Here is a 19,485-nt window from a genome sequence, read left to right on the forward strand (position 1 = left end):
CAGCAGCCTCAGCAGCAGCCTGCTGTCTGAGGGGTTCAAGAGAAGGACAGGATAACTGAGCCTGCCCCAAGTCTGCCCTAGAAGGTCCCCCTGTCCCCAGAAACTCAACCTGATCAGGTTCAAGCTCTTTAGCGACAGTTCCTTCAGGGGTCTCAAGATCATCTTCCTGTGAAGGCTGATCCTCACTTGTAGGCATTGGGGAAGGCACAGCCTTTACCCTCCTGTTCCTGGTCTTGGAAGGTACTTGGTCCATTGTGCCAGGATCCAAGACCTGAGGTTCAGAGAGGCACTTTTTGGCCTGTGACCTGGTCACAGCAAGGACATGTGATGATATCCGTAACATCTCTGCATGAGTCCTGTACTCAACTTCTGACCATAGAGAGCTCTCCAGGTCATTGCCCAACAAACATTCTACTGGGAGATCAGCACTAACCACAACTCTTTTTAGGCCAGTTACCCCTCCCCAGGAAAAGTTAACAATTGCCACACTATGTGTAGTAGTGACATTGCTGGCATTGGTCACCAGGTAATTATCACCTGGTATGTACTTTCCAGGGTCCGCATAGCTAGGCGTCACCATAGTGACACTGGCACATGTGTCCATGTATGCTTGAGCCACTTTTTCATTAATTACAGGTGTCTGTCTGTACTTGCCCAGATTACTGGGACTGACAGTAGGGGACAAATCAATCTCCCCATCACAAATCAGAACAGCCTGTGTAGGGGTTCTGACTAGGCCAGAATCTCCCTCAGTTCCCAAGGTGATACCCACTACCCCCTTAGTTTGTGGACCAGCACTGCTAACTGTACTAGTGGGTGCAGGTGCCTTAGGGGCTGCAGTGTTGGGGGCTCCACCCTTTTTACAATCACTTGTCCAGTTAGATGTGTTTTTACAAAAACTACACCAGGGTTTTCTTTGACCTTCTGTCTTCTTCTTCTTGGAAGTTTGGGACCCACCGTCAGTATTAGTTTGGGGCACTGTTGAAGACTTCTGGTCTTTAGCTTTCTGCTCCCCACCCTTCTGGTCTGTTTTCTTTTGGTCACCACCCTTGTTCTGGTTCTTTTGCTTAACTCTGGTTCTGACCCATTTGTCTGCCCTCTTTCCCAATTCTTGGGGAGAGGTTAGATCTGAGTCAACCAAATGTTGATGCAACTGCTGGTTCTGACAGTTATTTAAAATCTGTTCTCTCATAAGCAAATTGTACAATCCTTAATAGTCTGTAACCTTACTTCCCAGCAACCAGCCCTCCAGAGCCTTAGTGGCACATTCAACAAATTCAGACCAGTCCTGAGTCTGTGTCTTCTGGGTGTCTCTGAACATTAACCTGTACTGTTCAGTGGTTAAGCCTAACCCATCAATCAGAGCACTCTTCAGGACCAGGTAGTTTCTAGAATCCCCATCACTAACTGTGAGGAGTCTGTCTTGGCCTCAACCTTCAAAGGAGAGACACAAGATTGCTGCCCACTGATCCTGAGGGACCTGCTGTACTTTGCAGGCTCTCTCAAGTGCAATCATCCATTTGTGGATATCATCCCCAACTTTGTAGGGGGGCACAATCTTACTCAGGTTTCTATTGTCATAGGACCTGTCTTTATCCTTAGGGATAGTGCTGCCACCAGTGGATCCTAATCCACTCTCTCTAGGATGCCTTGCTCTAGCAAGTTTCTCTTTGGCCAGGGCAACTTCTAATTCTTGCTTCTGGATCCTAAGTTCAGCCTCTCTCATTTTGGCCTCATGTTCCCTTCTCTGAGGGCTAGTCAACTCCCTTCTGGAGTGACAATGAGAACCTCTAGAAGCATGGGAGGTATTGGATTCACCTGAGTGATTCCTCCTCCTCCTGGGCTCCTGGTTAAGTCCACTTGGGGTCTGAATGGGTTGGACCCACTTTCAGTCCCAAATAAGCTTAAGTTAGCCCGGTTAAACCTGCTGACTAACACCTGGCTATTTCTCTCATCATCAGACCCACTTTCTTCCTCCTCTTCCTCTTCTTCCTCTTCCTCAGGCTGAGTATCCCCAGAGGTCTGGTTATCTTCATCTATCTGGATGACCGGGACAGGGGCATCAGTGTTATCATCTTCAGTGGGAGAGCCTCCATCTCCATTCCCTGAGGGGCCTGGTTTGGAGGTCTTTAGAGCTTCAGACTTTTCTAAAAGCTCTCTGAGGTGATCTGCTGTAGGGGTAGGACCCGTTTTGATTCCTCTTAAGGAACACAGCTGCCTCAGTTCTTTAAAAGTAAAGATAGCAAATTTGGATGGTGCCCTTTGAGGGTCACTCTCAACAGAGATAGGTCCAGTGGATCCCTCTGCTCCAGACATTGCTCTAGTGTGGGTGGATATGTTGCAATCTACCTACACTTGTGTTTTCCTACAAAACCTATCTAGTAGTTGTAGTCAGGGTGTGCTACTCCCTATCCTCTACAACAACTAAGTTCAGTAGAACTTAAGTATACCAGTCTTGTTTTAGTGTACCTATCAGGTACTTGTATGATCTTTCAAATGATACTCTCAAAGATTGTAATGGTAAAACAACAGCAAGCTCAAATCCCAATCCGCTGCTCACCAATGTGAGAAGTTGGCCTAGTATATGATGCTCACTAGTTCTAGTGATCACCTTGTACCATGCCAAGCAACCCTTATGGTGGAGGTAGTAAAGTCAACCTTATAGACAAGCTATCCTAGGGGTAGCATGGACTAAGCAGTCTTAGGCTAAACTCTGTAAAGGCATGTGAAGCAAGCTGTTTTACCATACACAATCCCCTTGAATACCAAATGAAAGGACACCACACAGATATATATTGAAAATATATATAGATTTATTTCTACAAATATCCCCTATACTCTTTATGAGCACAGAAGCAAATGAGTTAAAACAAAACACAGTTTAAATATACAAAAGTTGCACGAATATGGATGAGCCCTAGGGGCCACCTAAACCATATACTAAAATAGTGGTATAAGAACCACTATGAGGAAAGTGAAGAGGCCTAGGGCCTGGGGAATCGCTGGAGCTGTTCGGGACTAGCAGTGATGAAGTCGGGAAAGGCCCGCGGGACTCGGGTGCAGCGCTTAAAGCGCACGCATGCACCAATGCAATGTCAATGGTGCGTAAAAGTTACAAGGTTAGTGTTTTAGGAACCTTCAGATGGACCTACAAGGATAAAACTTTAGACACAGGCACTAGAGGTTTATACCAGTGTGGGAACACCGGCGTTGCTGAGTTACCTCACCCACAGGAAGCGGGTGCACAGGTGCGAAGTAGTGTCGGGTTTCGTCACGCAGGTCGATGGTGCTTGGAGCTGAAGATGCTGCAGGCGGGTCGTCGAGAAGAGTTCCGGTGGATCCAAGGGTGGATCTGAAGAGGTGAAGACCTGAAAGCAGAGGGGACAGTGTTCAAAGTCACTAGCCAGTGACTACCGTGGAACCAGGAAGGAACCAGGCAATGTCGGGTGCAAACAGGTGAAAAGGTGAAGATGGTCTCTGCAGCCACGTGGACACGAAGAGGTCCAGGACGTCCAGGAGTCTATCACGAGCTGTCCCACGAAGGCTCTCGCTGATGGCGGTGTCGGCAACTTGATTGGAGCAAACAGGCCTTGGCTAAAGCAAGCCACGCAGGAATCGATGCAAGCTTCTCACTCGGACCAGCAAGGTCAGAGCAGGTGCTCCTTTTCAGGGGAGCAAGGGCCAGTCTGGAGCAACCAGACCAGCGGTGCAAGTCGTAGTTTTTGTCGCCAAGATGGCCGCTAGCCACGTGGCAAGTGGCCGGGATGGCGCGTCGAGTGGCAAAGTGCAAAAGGGCCCCACGCAGATCGTGGAGATGCTGGGGGCTGATCTTCGGTGCAAATGCTGCTCGGTGTTGGGGCTTCTCAAACCCCAAAGCACAGTGTCGAGGGTGCCTCGGATGCTGCGCAGTCAGCTTCTCGGGGGTCTTCCAAGATGTCCGGTCCCACGTCTCTCGGTGCCTCCACGGGTCTCTTCTTTTCAGGGACTGTGGATCGGGCTCTGAGATGTCTGGGAGTCTGGGTCTTGTCAGGCTCTGGGCTCGGGCTCCGGCGGGAGGCGGCGGCAAAGCAGACGTCGAGTTGCTGGTTGGTGCCTGTATTCACAGGGTGGTCACTCCTTGGCCACAAGGGAGATTCTCTTCAGTCTTCTGTGCAGCAGAATGTCGAAGTCCAGTTTTCTTCTGTATTTCAAGTCGAGTTCAGGATGATCTGAAGTCCTGGGACACAGCTCCTACTCTTATTCCAATTCTAGGGGCCGGATCACCTACTAGGTCCCTCCTCTGGGTGGGACCAGGAAGGGGAGTGGTTACACCCCCTTTCCTTTGTCCAGCTTCGCGCCAAGACTGGGGCTGGAAAGCCCCAGCACCGGTTTGAACTGGCAAATGCACAGGGACACCTTGTGTGCCCCAGGCATGTCTGATTATATTCAGCCCTGTCCTACCCAATACACAAAATCCTGTCTGGGGTGGTGCTAGCACCTCCCAAGGCAGGAAACCCTTTGTCCAAGCTGCCCTCGCTGGAAGGACTCCCAGCAGCAGGAGGTCAGACTTGTGTCTGTGGTGGCAGCATCCATTTTGTGATGCTAAGGCTCAGTTTAACTTTAACCGGGGTTCAGGTTAGGTACATGTTGTGTCCCTCTAGAAGGGTGGAATGCTACCCCCGTCGCCAGAACTGGCGAGGGGGTAGTATTCCAATTCGTATGACACCTTACTCGACATGTTTTGATAAAGCCAAACCAAAGATAGCATTTAACCGTGAGGATTATAATGCACTCAAGAGTATATGGTATGGCAGTATCATGAAACAGCTAAAGGACATGGTTCCGAAAGCTGCAGACAGGCTCAGCTCATGCCAGAGCACCATCTCACATATTTCCAAGCACTCTGCCTCCAGGATTGATGAGGCCTTCCATAGGAGTGGCTGATAGGAACATATGTGTCCATTTTAGGTTAGGCATAGGCATACTATACCTAAGTAAGGGGTGGTTACACCGACTTACCCCAGCTGAGTGATCAGCCAGTTGTGTCAAATATGGAGGCCAGGTCAGGGGTGGCACAATATGTGCTGCAGCCCCTGGTAGGCCTTGGAAGCACCTATGCCCTGGGTACCTGGGTACACTGTTACAGGGGCCAATAAGGTGAACCAGTTCCAATTTCGTAATGCACCTAAAGTGCATTGGCATCAATTTAGAGAGAGAACAGCAGGCTGTGGGTCTGATTAGCAGGCCCACAGCCACATTAAGTAATAAACCAGTGAAGCAAAAAGCAAAAATTTGGGGTGACCATAGGATAGCAGACCCTACTCTCCTACAATGGCCGATATCAAATGTCTAATTGACCTGTGAGAAAGGAACGGTTGTTCAGAAACGTGTCGGGCGTTTGTATGTCATTGTGAAGGAATAGACCGCGTTTAAATTAGATACTGGGCTCTGCGCAATTTGTTTCATGGATGTGAAAGATTGCCGTTTTTTGGCGAATTTAGGATGTGTCCTGAGAATTACCATTTCGTCAGAGAAGCGCAGGAATGGATACGCTATGGTAAAAGATTGTATTTCTCTAACCCTTCTAGTTGATGTGAGGGCCAATAGAAGAGCAACTTTCCATGTTAAATATTTTATATCTGCCTTATGGATGGGCTCAAAGGTTTGCTTGAGAAGTTGTGATAGAACTACATTTAGCTGCCACTCTGGGGGTGGAGCTCAGATGGGTGGGAAAGTTCGAAACAGTCTTTTCATAAATTGTTTTATGATTCTTGACTAGCATAAGGATGGGTATTTAGATGAGCACCTGTATCTAGATGTAGCAGCGATGTGAACTTTAACTGAAGAGTATGCCAATCCAGATTTTGCTAGGGATAGCAAAGAAGGTAAAACTTCTTCTAAAGCAGAGAGAAAAGGATGTACTTCATTATGCCTGCACTATAGACCAAAACGATTTCATTTCAGTCTGTATGACTTATTGGTCCTGTCAGCACAGGATCTAGCGATTAAGTCTTTGCATTCCTGTGAAATGGTCAGATCCTTAAATTCGAAGAATTCAGGAGCCACGCATGTAACTGCAGAGTTGCTGGCTCTGGATGAAATATTTGACCCTGGTTCCTGGTCAACAGTGTTAGTGTTGGTAACAGGCGGATAGGATTAACTTCTGATAAGAGGAGAAGTTCCATGTACCAATGCTGTCTGGGGCACCTGGGGGCTATTAGAAGAAGGCAACAGTGTTCTTATTTCATTTTTGTGAGGACCCTGGGTATCAGAGGAATGGGGGGGGGAGCGTATGCCTAGATCCCGGACTAGCGCATTGAAAGAGCATTCCCTCGAGAGTTTGGGAGAGGGAATCTGCTTGTGAAGAATCGGCATTAGGAGTTGATTCGGTTCACAAACAGGTCTAAGGCTGGTTTTCCCCATACTGCAAATATCCTGTATATCCTGTCCAATTGGCTCTGTTCTAGTTTCCACTTGTGGCAACTGTCTTTGGTTCTGCTCAAAGCATCCGCCAAGTTATTCCATAGAACTGGAGCATGCTCCGTTGTTAGGGATATTCCGTGAAGAGTCAACCAGCTCTATAACTGCTGGGCATCCTGTGAGAGAGAAAAGGACTTGGTGCCTCCTTGCTTGTTGATGTAAAACATGCTTCTGGTGTTGTCTGTGCGGATCAACACAGATGAGCCCTGTATTCGAAGGAGGAAATCCTGAAGGGAGAGAAAAATGGCTTTCATCTCCAACCTGCTTATGTGCATTTGACGTTGAGTCGAGGACCGCTATCCTTGAACCTGCAGGTGCCCTCCCCAGCCTTCCATAGATGCATCTTGGAATCACTCGTAGAAAGGGGAGGCCCTGGGACAGATGAGATTCTTGTGTCCATCATTCGAATGCCTCTTTCATGCGGTGGTGATAGTTACTACATCGTCGAAAGATCCTGTGGTTTGAACCCATTGGCATTGAAGCCCTTCTTGGAGAGGCCTTATAGGTCTCTACTCTCCCGATTTTTTGCGAATAAGGAATAAGTAGGAGATAGAATCCTTTCCTTCTCTGAGGAAAAGGGACTTTTTTTTATTGCTCCTTTCTGGAGCATAATCTTTGCTTCTTTTTTGAGCAAGTGAAGACGAGGGGGGGTGCGATCCCTGGGTGGAGTGTTGGGAGCAATTTGGGTAAAAACCAAAGTGTGCCCATAAGAGATGAGATCCAGGCCCCACTTGTCTGACGTGATATTTCTCCACTGGTGGATATGGTTGGAAATCTTCCCACTGATTGGGAAGGGGGGAAATGTAACTGGTACCCTGTTGTGATCACTGCTTGCGACCAGAGTTGCGGACTTGAGACGCTGGCTTTCGTCTGGAGCCCTGTCTGGAGAAACAAGCGGTTCCTTTTTGTCGGTAGGATTGTTGTTGGTATCCTTGGCGATATTGTGGCTGGTAGGATTGGTACGATGGTAGTTTCCTCTGTATCCAGAATAACCACTGCCTCGAGCTCCCAGAAAGGGCACTTTACGGTACTGAAGGGTACCTAGCGCTTTGGCAGTATCAGTATCTTTCTTTATTGTTGTAAGCGCTTCATCTATGTGAATAGGCTATTGCCGTCGTATGCCATGTCTAGAATTCTCCACTGTACTTATGGGTGAAAGAATGTTGCCCTTAGCCACCCCTGGCGTCTTAGAACGGCCACACCCGATAGTTGGCGAAAGCTTGTAGTGGCTTAATCCATAGCGCAGTCTATGATTTTAGCTGCTGCTAGTTCTCCTTCTGCAAGGATCTTATTAAACTCTTCTTTATTCTCCTCTCGAATAAGGTCTCTCATTGTCCCCATATCAAACCACATTTGCCGATTGAAGCGGCCCAAGATGGCTAAAGCATTAGAAACTCTGACAGAAATTGCTGCCATACAGGAAAATCCTTTTCCAGTGGAGTCTAGACCTTCTTTATCCGGTGGAGATGTGATGGGAGTAGATGGGTTTTCTGATCTCCTTTTAGCTTCATGTGAGATCACAGAGTCTGGCTTGGGATGACCTGTGAGACATGTAGGAGAATCCTCTGGTGCCCTGTATGTTTTGTCTAGTCTTGGGAACACCAGACCACAGAAGCTGGCATCTTCATTACCTTAATACCCTCTTGCCAAATGTAATCTATGATAGGTATTGACCTGACTGTCTTTCTTGATTGTTCTTTAAAATCATACAGAAAGCAATCCGATTGTCTTACAACTGTAAGCAAGTAGAATCTGGCTATAGCTCTGTCCATTATATTATGGAAACCTCCAATATTCTCTGGAGGTGAGTCTGAAGGACGATGAGGAGGAGGGGACGGTGTTGGTACTACATAATCATCCCATTCATCTGTAGGCGGAGGAGTATCATGGATTTCTCCCTCCTCAGGCTCTTCTTCAGAGGTAGTAGGATCCTCTCTAGGAGGCAGAGGAATTATGGGACGTGGCGTCAACTTGGTGTGGCAGGAGGTGGTGGTGGTGTCAGGGGAGGCACCTTTGGAGGGGGGCACTGTGACGCTGTCCACTTGAGAAAACCTCCTTTTGTAGTCCGCCAACATAGTTTGCAGGCCCACTATTGGGGACGGAGGCAGTTGAGCAGGTTGTTGCCTTGGCTGTTCATAGTATCTGAATTGAGGATATTGAGTGTGAGGGACTGGATACTGTTGATAGCATTGCTCCTCATCGTCATAGTCTTAAACCTCGCCCTGACATTATACATTGAGTTTGGAAGGGCTATGTGCAGTCCCAAATGGGCCATCATCCTCATCAGTGTCTTCCACATCTAACAGATGAGGAAGGTAGTGGAGAAATATTTGGTGTTCAAAATTCAATTTGTGTCGCTTGTAGAAATGGAGTTGATGGACCTGTAGACTAGATTCAAATTATCGTCGACGTTGCTGTCATCGAGGCGTCGACAATGGAATTATCGTCATCGATGGAGTTATCGTCGACGGAGGGATTGCAGTTGATGGTGGCGTTTTCGTCGACGGTGCAGCTTTTGCAGAGGATGAAGGAGCCGTTTACGATGGAGCCGTTATCAATGTTGGGGTCCTCATTGACGAAGAGGTTTTTGTTGACGATGAGGTCTTTGTCGACGGTCTCGTCAATGATGAAATCTTTGTAGATGGTGGTGTCGAAATAGTCAGCGCTGTCGACTGTCTCAACGCAGATGAGGATTTGTGACTGATTTTGTGCCTGGAATGGCTTGAAGATTCTGGTTTTTCCATAGATGTCCCCGAAGAATGAGGGGACCCTATTTCTGAGGAGACCTTAGGCTGTTTCTCCTTTTTTAGAGATTCTCTGGTCAGATGAAAGACTTTAGAATGTTTCCTGCTCTCTTCAGGCTGACCCTCAGGCGACCTGGGCCTCTTACGAGTCTCTGAGGACTTGTCGCTCTCAACATCTGATGAAGCACTCTGCTCCCTCTTCAGCCACAATAAAAGCCTGCCCTCTCGGTCTTAAGGGTCTTTGTTGCAAAAGTGCAGCATATTTTACACTGCTTTGCCTCATGATGGGGATGGAGGCAATAGATGCAATCCTTGTGGGCATCATCAACATGCACTTTTTTCTTTCCGCAGGATTTACAAGGTCTAAATAATCCTTTTTTATCAGACATTCTTCTATATAAATATAGAAATAAGACTTCTCTACGAAAAGTTGAAGAACTGAGCAGAGCTCAGGGAGACTCCCTCACACACGACGTGCGGTGAAAATCTGAGGAATTCAGCCTCTCTTGGGAAGGTTCTAGGGGGTGCTGGTTGCGGATTGGTCATGTTTTGAGTTTGGTCCTTTTTATAAAAGGAGGTTGATAGGCTATTGAATACATGGTTACCCCAATGATAGCCTTTGAAAGGTAATATTTACTGCTTTATTATATGTACTGTGGGACTCACACTTTGCGACGGGGAATGATTCAAGAATGTGACTCTATGAAAGATACCACAATACTGGATAATTGGGAGTGCAAATTTATCAATGAAGATTAATATTAATTTGTTTACGTTAGCAAAAGTAGCCCACAAAACTAATTTATTGGACCTCACTGACATCTAAGAAACATAGGGCTACATGTATCAAACATTTTTTGAGGTTGCAAACGGGCTGATTCTCAGAATCGGCCTGTTTGCGAACGCAAAAAATGCTTTTCCTATGTAACAAACCCTATTTTGCGATTCGGTCCTGTTACTGAACTGCAAATTGGGTTTGTGATTCGGTATTTGGAAGGGGCGTGTTTAGGGCGTCCCTTACAAATACAGATTCTTAACAGTATGTATGAATGTTTTGTGACTGTGAATGCAGTCACAAAACATTCGCAATTTGCCACCAACTTCAAGTTGGTGGTTACCCATTCGCAAACGGAAAGGTGTTAAAAGCAATCACAAACATGGCAGTCTGCTGACTTCAGCAGGCCACCATTCCCGTGAATTGAAGAACTTATATTTGCAACATTAATATTATAATTAATATTAATGAGGTAGGTCGATTTGTGACCCTCTAGGAATTGCTAAATGAAACTCTTGGAGTTTCATACATTTGTAATAGCGATTAGCTAAATGTGATTCCCTGAAAATCACAATTAGGTAATCGCTTTTACAAATGTTGATTTTTATTTTTTTTATATCTTTATTGCATTTTATCTTTCCTTGTTCCACATAATCCAAACATTGGTACAAGTCGCACGTATAACAAGATTAGTATTACAATGTCCCCGTTTACACAGTTCAGAACATTTCCATCTTACAGTTGTAGCTTGGTGTACATCAACATCTTAGTAGTTGACGTGCATTTGCACATTAGCATGGGGATCAATAACCCACGCATAACATCACCCCTAATTGAAGAGCGGGACATGCCGGTCATGTGTGTCTCTTCCCAACTGTGGTTGTCAATATGCAAGTATATCAATAGAAACAGAAGTGTATAGTGTATGGTTCCGTTGTAGGATCACAAAACACAATAGTACTTGGGCAGTAAGAAGCGAGTATCATAACTGACTGCAAGATATCCATATTTTAAACATTTTAACCGCAACTAACGAAAACAAAATAAAATCAAAAAGAAAAAGGAGATATCCAATGCTGAGAGGAATATGTATCTAGTATATTAGGTGCCTTTCGAGTTCAGTCATGTCTAGACTTGTGTGTTTGTATTGGAAGCGAGCTGCTTTTCCTGAATCATATATAGTCGCATGGCCACCAGGGTATCTTGTATCTAAAGTCGTGTTTATGAAGTGCCATGATGGAATGTGGAGTCATTGCCCACCCCGACAGCGATGGCCGAGGCACTTAGTAGATTCAGAGTGTCTATCGCGCCCAGACAACATGCTAGCCACTATCTCCTGTCTGTTGCGTAGGGGATGTATGCGTTGTGGCCTTAGAGTGTGTAAGGGCTTTGAGGATATCATCCCAAGCCTGTGCGATGGGATACTTACGTAACCCTGCTGTTTCTTCCCTATGTAAAATAGTGCTCTCCCCCTGCGCCCAGATCTCTAGGGATTTTAGCCTGTGGGGCACCTCCAGTGGTTTCTTGTGTTTCCACCTCTTGGTTATCAGTCGCTTCGCGGTTATGAGGCCTAGGTCACGGAATCTAGAGCTTACTTTATTAGCTTTTGTTCGTTTGTAATACACCAGAATCTTAGACCCTACAAAAGAAAACGAACCTTGCGCTCTTCCAATGAGAATTTACTCACCAACCCCCATTTTAAAATGAAACACGAGGAGGAAAAACCTTGGCCACACTGGGATCAAAAGCTTGGAACTACCTGCCCTCCCAACTAAGACACACCAGCAACGAACCCATGTTCAGAAAGCTACTAAAAACTTGGATCTTTAGCACCACAGATCAGGAAATCTTAGCACTAATCTGATCCTTTTTCGGGCATCCTCTTTTCTGCACCTCCTCCCTCCCTGTTTTTTCTTTGGTCTTTGTCCAATAGCGCCAAGATGCTCCTTGGAGTGAACGTTGCGCTCTATAAAAATCTGTTTCATTCATTCATTCATTCAGACCTCCCATGTGTTGGGTACCTCAGTGTTAGTGCTGTTCGTAAGTGTCTCTGTTACAGTGTGCCAGTAGGATAAAAGTGAGGGGCAAAACCACAGCATATGTAGAAGGTCAGCGCCTAGTAGACGGCATCGCGGACAATCAGAGGTGTTAATGGTAAAGTATTTGTTGATCTTATCAGGTGAGAGATAAGCTCTATGTAATATATATGTTTGTATACAAGTTTAAACGGTGAATTGCGTGGTATATGTGTGGCACCGGCTAAAACACGTTCCCATTCCTTGTCAGTCCAGGGTCGGCCTCTGTCCTCATTCCAACGTGCACGGAGCCTCTGTGGTGATTTCAGTACATAAGTAAGTAAGGCCTGCACTAGCCAGTGGATCACGTGTGACCCCTCCTCCATCACATGCAGATACTGCAACAGCTGATGGGCCGGTGGCTCATTTGTCAAGTCTCCCCATGTCGATGTCAGCGTCCGTATGATGGCTGCATGTAGAAGGAACTGGCCTACCGGTAAGCCGCTGTCTGCCGTCAAGGTTGCGAAAGGCATAAGGGCACCGTCCGCGTATAGGTCTCCTAGCGTCTCCACTCCCGCTGCGGTCCAGGTTGCCAGCACTACGTCTGTAACAGAGTCTCTGTCTCTGGGTGTCCCGATAAGCGGCAGCATTGGGGCATAAAGGATCGTATCTTTTGTGAGCTGGAGGCTCCTCCGGTAGCATCTAATTCTAAATGCTTCCGTGTCGGGCGGGGGAGTTTCGCCAGTGGGTGAAACAAGCTATAGATTTGAGTCTGCGTCCATGTCGATGACTTGGTTGCCGTGTCCACCAGATTCTTGCCACTCAGCCACTTTGTAACCCATTGTAGTTGCGCAGCTAAGTAATATAGTTCCAAATGTGGGACTGCCAAGCCTCTGCTCTCCAGTGGTGTGTATGTCTGTAGTGCTATCCTGGGTCGCCCCGCATTCCAGATTAAACCTATGATTAATCCCTCCAGCTCCCGAAATAGTCGTACCGGAACATATACCGAAACATATATAACGGTCTCGGCAGTACTATCATCTTCGCTAAAGTAATATGGCTCATCACATTGAGAGCTAGAGTCTTCCAGAATTGTATCTGCGCCCTTAAGGGGGAAATGGCACGCACTAGGTTACCCTCCAAGATGTCTGCTGGGGATCTACAGATATAGATGCCTAGATATCTGAACGTGGTCGGATACCAAGCAAGCGCAGTCCCGTTAATAACTATATCAGTCGCGGCCACGTCTTCATGGAAAAAACAAACGCTCAATTTAGCCCAATTTACCTTAAGGCCTGACACTTCCTTGAAGCTACGAAATAGCGCGGATATGGCCGGCGGCACTGCATGGAGGTCTCTTATGTACAGCAATAGGTCATCTGCATACAGGGGCACTGTGTGGAGACCATCATCCAAGGAGATACCCCAGTCCATGCCGCTCTCACAGAGCAGTGCCGCTCGAGGCTCCATGGAAAGGGAGAAGAGCAATGGAGATAAAGGGCACCCCTGCTTGTTTCCACGTCTGACTCTGATCATGTCAGAGATAAGCCTGCCCGTGCGGGCCTGTACTGTGGGGTGCTGGTACAATAATTGCACCAGTTGCAAGTACCCGTCACCCAACTCGTACCTGCGCAGGACCGCAGCGAGATAGGGCCACTCCAACAAATCAAAGGCCTTCTCTAGGTCCAGCACCAAACATCCAGACCGTGGCCAGGTCTTGGTTGCGTACTTTTGGACCCTAAATAGACGACGTATATTAAAGGAAGTGCTCCTGGCTGGGACAAATCCATTTTGATCTTTATGTACCAAAGCCGGTACAAACGGGGCCAATCGTTTAGCTAAAGCAGAAGCGAGTATTTTATAGTCCGTGTTCAACAAAGCCAGTAGGCGATAGGAATCAAGGAGTTCAGGGTTTCTACCCGGTTTTAAGAGGAAGATCAGCGTTGCCTCATTTTGCGTGGGTGTGAGCGCTGAGTCATCCAGAGCTGCTATATAGACCAGCAATAGTTCCGGTATCAAAATGTCCGAGTAGGCTTTATAAAATTCAGTCGGCAGTCCATCCCGACCCGGGGATTTACTGTTCAAGAGGGAGAAAATACTATCCCTTATTTCCTCCGGTAGCAGAGGAGCACCCAATTCCTCTTGCTGATGCTCCGTCAGTTGAGGCAGCGTTATAGCAGAAAGAAACTCCCGCATGACCGTGTCTGTTGCTAGTAGGCAGGACCTGTACAGCGTGTAATCGTGTCCTACAAAGGCATTGTGTATATCAGTCTGGGTATGCACCGTGACGCCGTGTGCATTCCGTATGGATGTCACCAGTGTGATGACTGCATCCTGCCGTGTCAGCCACGTCAGCAACTTGCCAGGCTTGTCTCCCATATGGTGGGTGCGCGCCTAGTGTGCTGCATAGTTCAAATTGCAGAGCCGATCGAGCAATCTGGAATGTTCCTCTCTGTCTCGCGCCAAGGACCCATCGTTGTCACCCTCTAATGCCTCACCCTCCCTGCAGAGCAGGTCATTTTCAAGGTGTGTATGTTCAGCCTCTAGCTGCCTCTGCATACCCGCTTGCGCACAGAGGCAATCACCTCTGATCACTACCTTAAACTCATCCCATTCTACTTGAGGCATCGTGGCGGTGTCGGTATTGTCTTCAAAGTATTGTATGATATTAGTGGCTAATAGGCTCCGGAAGGGTGCATCCAGTAGTATATTCAGTTGCAACCGCCAGGTTGGAATTGGTGGCCAGGGGCGTTCCCATGACACCTCCAATATATGTGGATTGTGATCAGAATGCGTCCTGCCTAAATAATAGACTGCGGATATATGTGGGAGTAGCTCCTCTGAAGTCATGTAGTGGTCCAGCCGCACATGTAAGTCATGAGCACCTGAGTAGTAGCAATATACCTTAACATGGGGGTTGCGATGTCTCCAGGCGCCTCTGAGGCGCCATTGTGTTGCCCAGTTGGTTAGCGCCTTCATGGCATTGTGTATGCTTGGGCCCGGAAGGGGTGGACAAGAGCTATCTAGTGATACGTCAAGTACACTGTTATAGTCACCCCCCTAATAGCATAGGCACATCATGCCATGGCGCTAAAGCTCGCGATATAGTGTCAAAGTAAGCAGCCTACTCTGTGTTGGGAGGGCATAATGATGCAATTACGATCTGCCGGCCATCCAATGTGCCCTTAACCCCTTCGCTGCTGGCCCGTTTCCGCCGCTGTGCGGTAAACAAACGAACAGGGCGGGGCCGTGACGAACCCCAGCCGTCATCCGCACACGAGCACGGCGGAGCGTGACGGCTGGAGTTAGTCACCAGCATGGAAGGGGTTAACTACAACATACCTGCCCTCAGTATCTATCAGCAATTGTGTTATGTTAAGTGGGACCCCTGGTCTCACCCATATTAGCTCGCCACGTGCAAAAGCCGAATATCCCCTGGTATACAATTGGCCACGCCATCGGCAGTGCAAGCGTTGGATTTATGGTTTGGCCAGGTGCGTCTCTTTCAAAAAGCTATTTGTATGTGATGCCGCTTAAGGTATGAGTATATCGGATACCTACGTGGCGGCGTATGCATGCCCCTCACATTCCATGTACCTATTTTAAACACAGACATAGCCCTTACAATGTATTAAGCAGCCATGCATCTGTAGCAGGCCAACAAACATGTGCAGTGTGAATGACCTTGAGAATCGCTTTTACAAATGTTGATACATGTTATCCATAACTTTTTAAAAGCTGAACTACATCTCTCTTGCTTTATTATTTTCCTTTTCACAAAATAAGATGGAAATGTTCTCTATTACATGGTGTTGTTTATTTTCCCTGTAACAACTAATGTCATGTTTCAAATGTTAAAGGCTGATGCTGATTCCTGGTCATGCAGTGCTCCATCCAATTTTTCAGTAGTTTATAGTACAGTGATGCAATGCCATGCCCCCTTGTATGTAGATTAGAGCTACTCAGAGATTATTTATTTTGTGAGGGTTTCAAGTGTAAGACTGATTTATTAATTTAGCTATCTTTATTAGGACAGACCACTGTGCCACTTCCAACCATGCAAGGGCATGGCTTTCTATGACTGTGAAACTATAAAATATGTTGTTTTTGGGGTATGTACTAAACTTTTCAGTCACTTTTTCTGAAACTTCTATCGAGCCTGTCCTTATGATGAACTGCTCTTTGACTTCGTACTTAGCTTATTTAAAAGTCTTTTCCTGTTGGTCCTCCTATTCACCCTAGACTTACACTTTTTTCTTAAACCTATTATAAATTGTTATTGATTTGAACTAAGTAATCTTTTTTTCTTTCAGTAGTATGTTTTTTTAAAATTTGTATTAAACCCTTATGGTTTAGACTTTGAATCTTGTCCCACATGGTTTTTCCTGAGTGGATTTCTATTTGTTGAGGACTCTTGTACTTTTGGATTCCTACAGCCCAATCCGTTCAATCATCCCTTTTACTAGTGATCTGGTACACATTCAGGTACATGAACACGTTGTCTTTCTAACCTAAAATAACATTTTATCAATATTTAGCTAATCCTGGAGAAATAAATGTGTAACACTACAACTGCAATGAAACTTTATGACTAAAGCAATGCCAAAAATAATCGAGGAAAACAAAAATAAAGCCAACAAGACCACCAAAAGTTGTGGTCTTTCAAAATACAACACTGTGTACAATAGATGCAGACCAAGAAGGGGCACATATGTCAGTAACACACAATACAATAATGTCACAAAGTGAGCAATATCACTCCACACTGAAATGCTCAACAAAAGCTGCATGCGCTTATTCCCCCTGTATCGCCAGCAAATCATACATACTCCAACAGCCTATGTGCGACTGTATGCATCGATCTTTGACAATGAAATCCTTATGCAGTTCCTCATGAACTGTGAAATGTAAGCTCAGCCTTATAAACCGATAACATGCGCATTGTCAGTTAAGTTACGACTTTGGCGTAACTCTACAAGGTGCGCTTTCTCACCCAAGAGTGTCAAGGGGTGAACTTGGTCAAAGCACCAGCATTGAATGAGAAAGTATTGCTTTTCTGCTACTAACAATCCCATGTAGGGATCAGTGACACAGTGGAAACAGCAACATACCTTATTTCGTTATTCACAGTAAGATAAATGAACACTTCTAAATTAAAACTATTTATTGCTACAGGGACAATAAGTTTCTCTACAACAACAATACAGACTAAAAACAGCAACAAGACATATTTTAAATAACGAGAACAAAATAAAATTTCTAGCATCGCTAAAGTGTCATTTAATATGTTATCTATAACCTAAGAGCCGAATGCCTACTTCAATGCGCTGTACTTTAAGAGCATGGAAGGCAGAGCAACTTGTGTTCTAGAGTTTCTTGGGGAGAAGAGACGCACTGCATACCTTATAGACAGAGAAGGCTGTTTTTATCAGCAGACGTGTGAAGCAGTGGTGGCTGCCTCGGAACGGGGGTGGTGGGCGGGGGATAGATACAAATACAAAAACGTACCTTTGCACGCCTCTCTTCCGTCCTCTTCATTGCTGGTAGCACCGGAAGCACCCAGGCCCCTGTACTCTCCCGCCTGCATGAGCAACGTCTAGATTGGTCTGAGCGGCCTGTTTGGCAACTCTGGCAGTGCCTGGTAGCCTAGGCATGTTCTCCATGGGACTGTGCAACACAGCCCCGTGGAGAACATGCTAAGGGCCTATGATATTTTGGCCGGCCAAACCGCCATGCGCACTTAGATGGGTTCAGACCACTCCTCACTCTGTTCTGGCATTACATAGCCCAGCCCCGCCCTGACCTGGCTTTGAGTCCCACAAAGAAACATAAAATGATAATAACGTCCTTATAATTTTAGCCATAGGGTGATGCTCCTCCGCCTTAGCAGAGGAGCCGCCACTGGTGTGTAGACAGTGTTCCCTGTAATGGACAAACACCCACTGTGGAAGCAGGCAGTCGGTCGTCCTCCAGGACTTTGCCCTCTCAGCTTCAGAGAAGATGCATCATCTGCGAAGTGTGAAGTGCGCAGCAGCAGGTGAGACCCAGACAAATGACGCATTAGATATTGTATCTACGTCATCAATCAAAGAGCTTGACACTATCACAGATCGTAGAACGATAAGGGCTGGTGACATCTGCGCTTAAAGGCAGACGTGACAATGATTCTGTACAAAGCAGGGAATATGGCGCCTTCCATTGTCTAAGTTAAGGGAGATGACGTCTCAAGGAACTGAGATAGAGTTAGGGCCTGCATAAGATGGAGTCGGACCTTAGGGACTTTATGACAGCATAACAGTCCAAACGCTGCATAAAACCTCCTAAAAATCCATTATACCACGCTTTCTCTTTCCTACTGTATTTGATGTCTGTTCAGTCCTCCTGCATATTGCGGGGATGCCATTCCACTGGTACACACAAGCCAGTCCTCATCGGACCTTGATGAGATCAACACAATGATAAAAGTATTAAGTCTCCTTTAAAGAAAAAAGATAACAAAATGAACTAAAGATGACAGATGTGTGACTTCCAAAAAGCAGAAAGCAATTGCCAGAAAAAGGAATGCTTGTGAATGAGAATCTTAACACAGGATTCTCCCAGAGTGTTCTGTTTCAAACACTGACATCACTGCCACTCAGTAAGAACCCTGCACACTAGTCTCAATGATGTTATAACTCACCAAGCTCAGGCAGTTGAGTGGGGTCTTCAGACACGGTCTCAAGCTTTGCAAGGAAACTTCGAATTGCTTTAAATGCCTGAAAGGAAGAGGAAATAAAACTTACACCAATAGTAATGAACCAAATTAAACTTTCTTAAACAAGATCCTGAGTAACATAAGAACCAATACATTACATAAAGACTGATTCCAGCTGCTTGCTCTGAGGTCTTTTCTGGGAAAGGGGGGGGGTGGTCTTCGAGCAGTCATTGGTTTCTGGAGTGTATAGAACATGGGTACTGTCATTTATCTCTAGTACCCATAGCCACAATAATATTGCACTCCAGCTAGAAAACTAAGATGTTCCCTTAGGTCACATGGCTCTTTCTAGGTAAGGGAAGGCAAGCAGTCAAGACTTACTCTTGGGGGGTAATAGGGCATTAGAAGTTCAGATTCTATATAAGAGTGTAAATAAGACCCAACAACATCATGGTCCCTTTGGAGCTTAAATGTCAACGCGGAGTACGACTTTAGTTCACAGCTAGGTAAATAGAGCAGTTAATGTGGGGTCTACAGAGATCCAAAAATAGGAGGAGCCCCAACAACATTTCTACAGAAAAATCCCCAACACCTAAACAAAGAGTTTATCCCAAGACAATTGTTGTTGCAGTCAGAGATGACTGGGGAACCGGCAACGTGAGGCAAGTTAGGATGAGATTTAAATCAATGGAGCCTGGTTCCTATGTTTCCAGTGGGGTAGCTGTAATAATTGACCTGCGCTCATTATAGAGTAAAAGGGTACATTAAACTTCAAGGGTCCATATCGCACAGTCTTCC

General features: G+C 46.1%; 1 protein-coding gene across 2 annotated transcripts in view; it reads right to left on the reverse strand.

Annotated features, from left to right (window-relative positions):
• SCYL1 (SCY1 like pseudokinase 1) overlaps window positions 1-19,485 on the reverse strand; it is a 990,258-nt gene that overhangs the window by 397,382 nt on the left and 573,391 nt on the right. For both annotated transcript variants that reach the window (XM_078660868.1, XM_078660869.1), the window contains exon 12: window positions 18,673-18,748. In XM_078660868.1, coding sequence (XP_078516994.1) covers window positions 18,673-18,748 — 76 coding nt within the window. The remainder of the gene's footprint in view (window positions 1-18,672; window positions 18,749-19,485) is intronic.

This window comes from Lissotriton helveticus, chromosome 9 (assembly GCF_964261635.1).
Source record: "Lissotriton helveticus chromosome 9, aLisHel1.1, whole genome shotgun sequence".
Taxonomy (NCBI): Eukaryota; Metazoa; Chordata; class Amphibia; order Caudata; family Salamandridae; genus Lissotriton; species Lissotriton helveticus.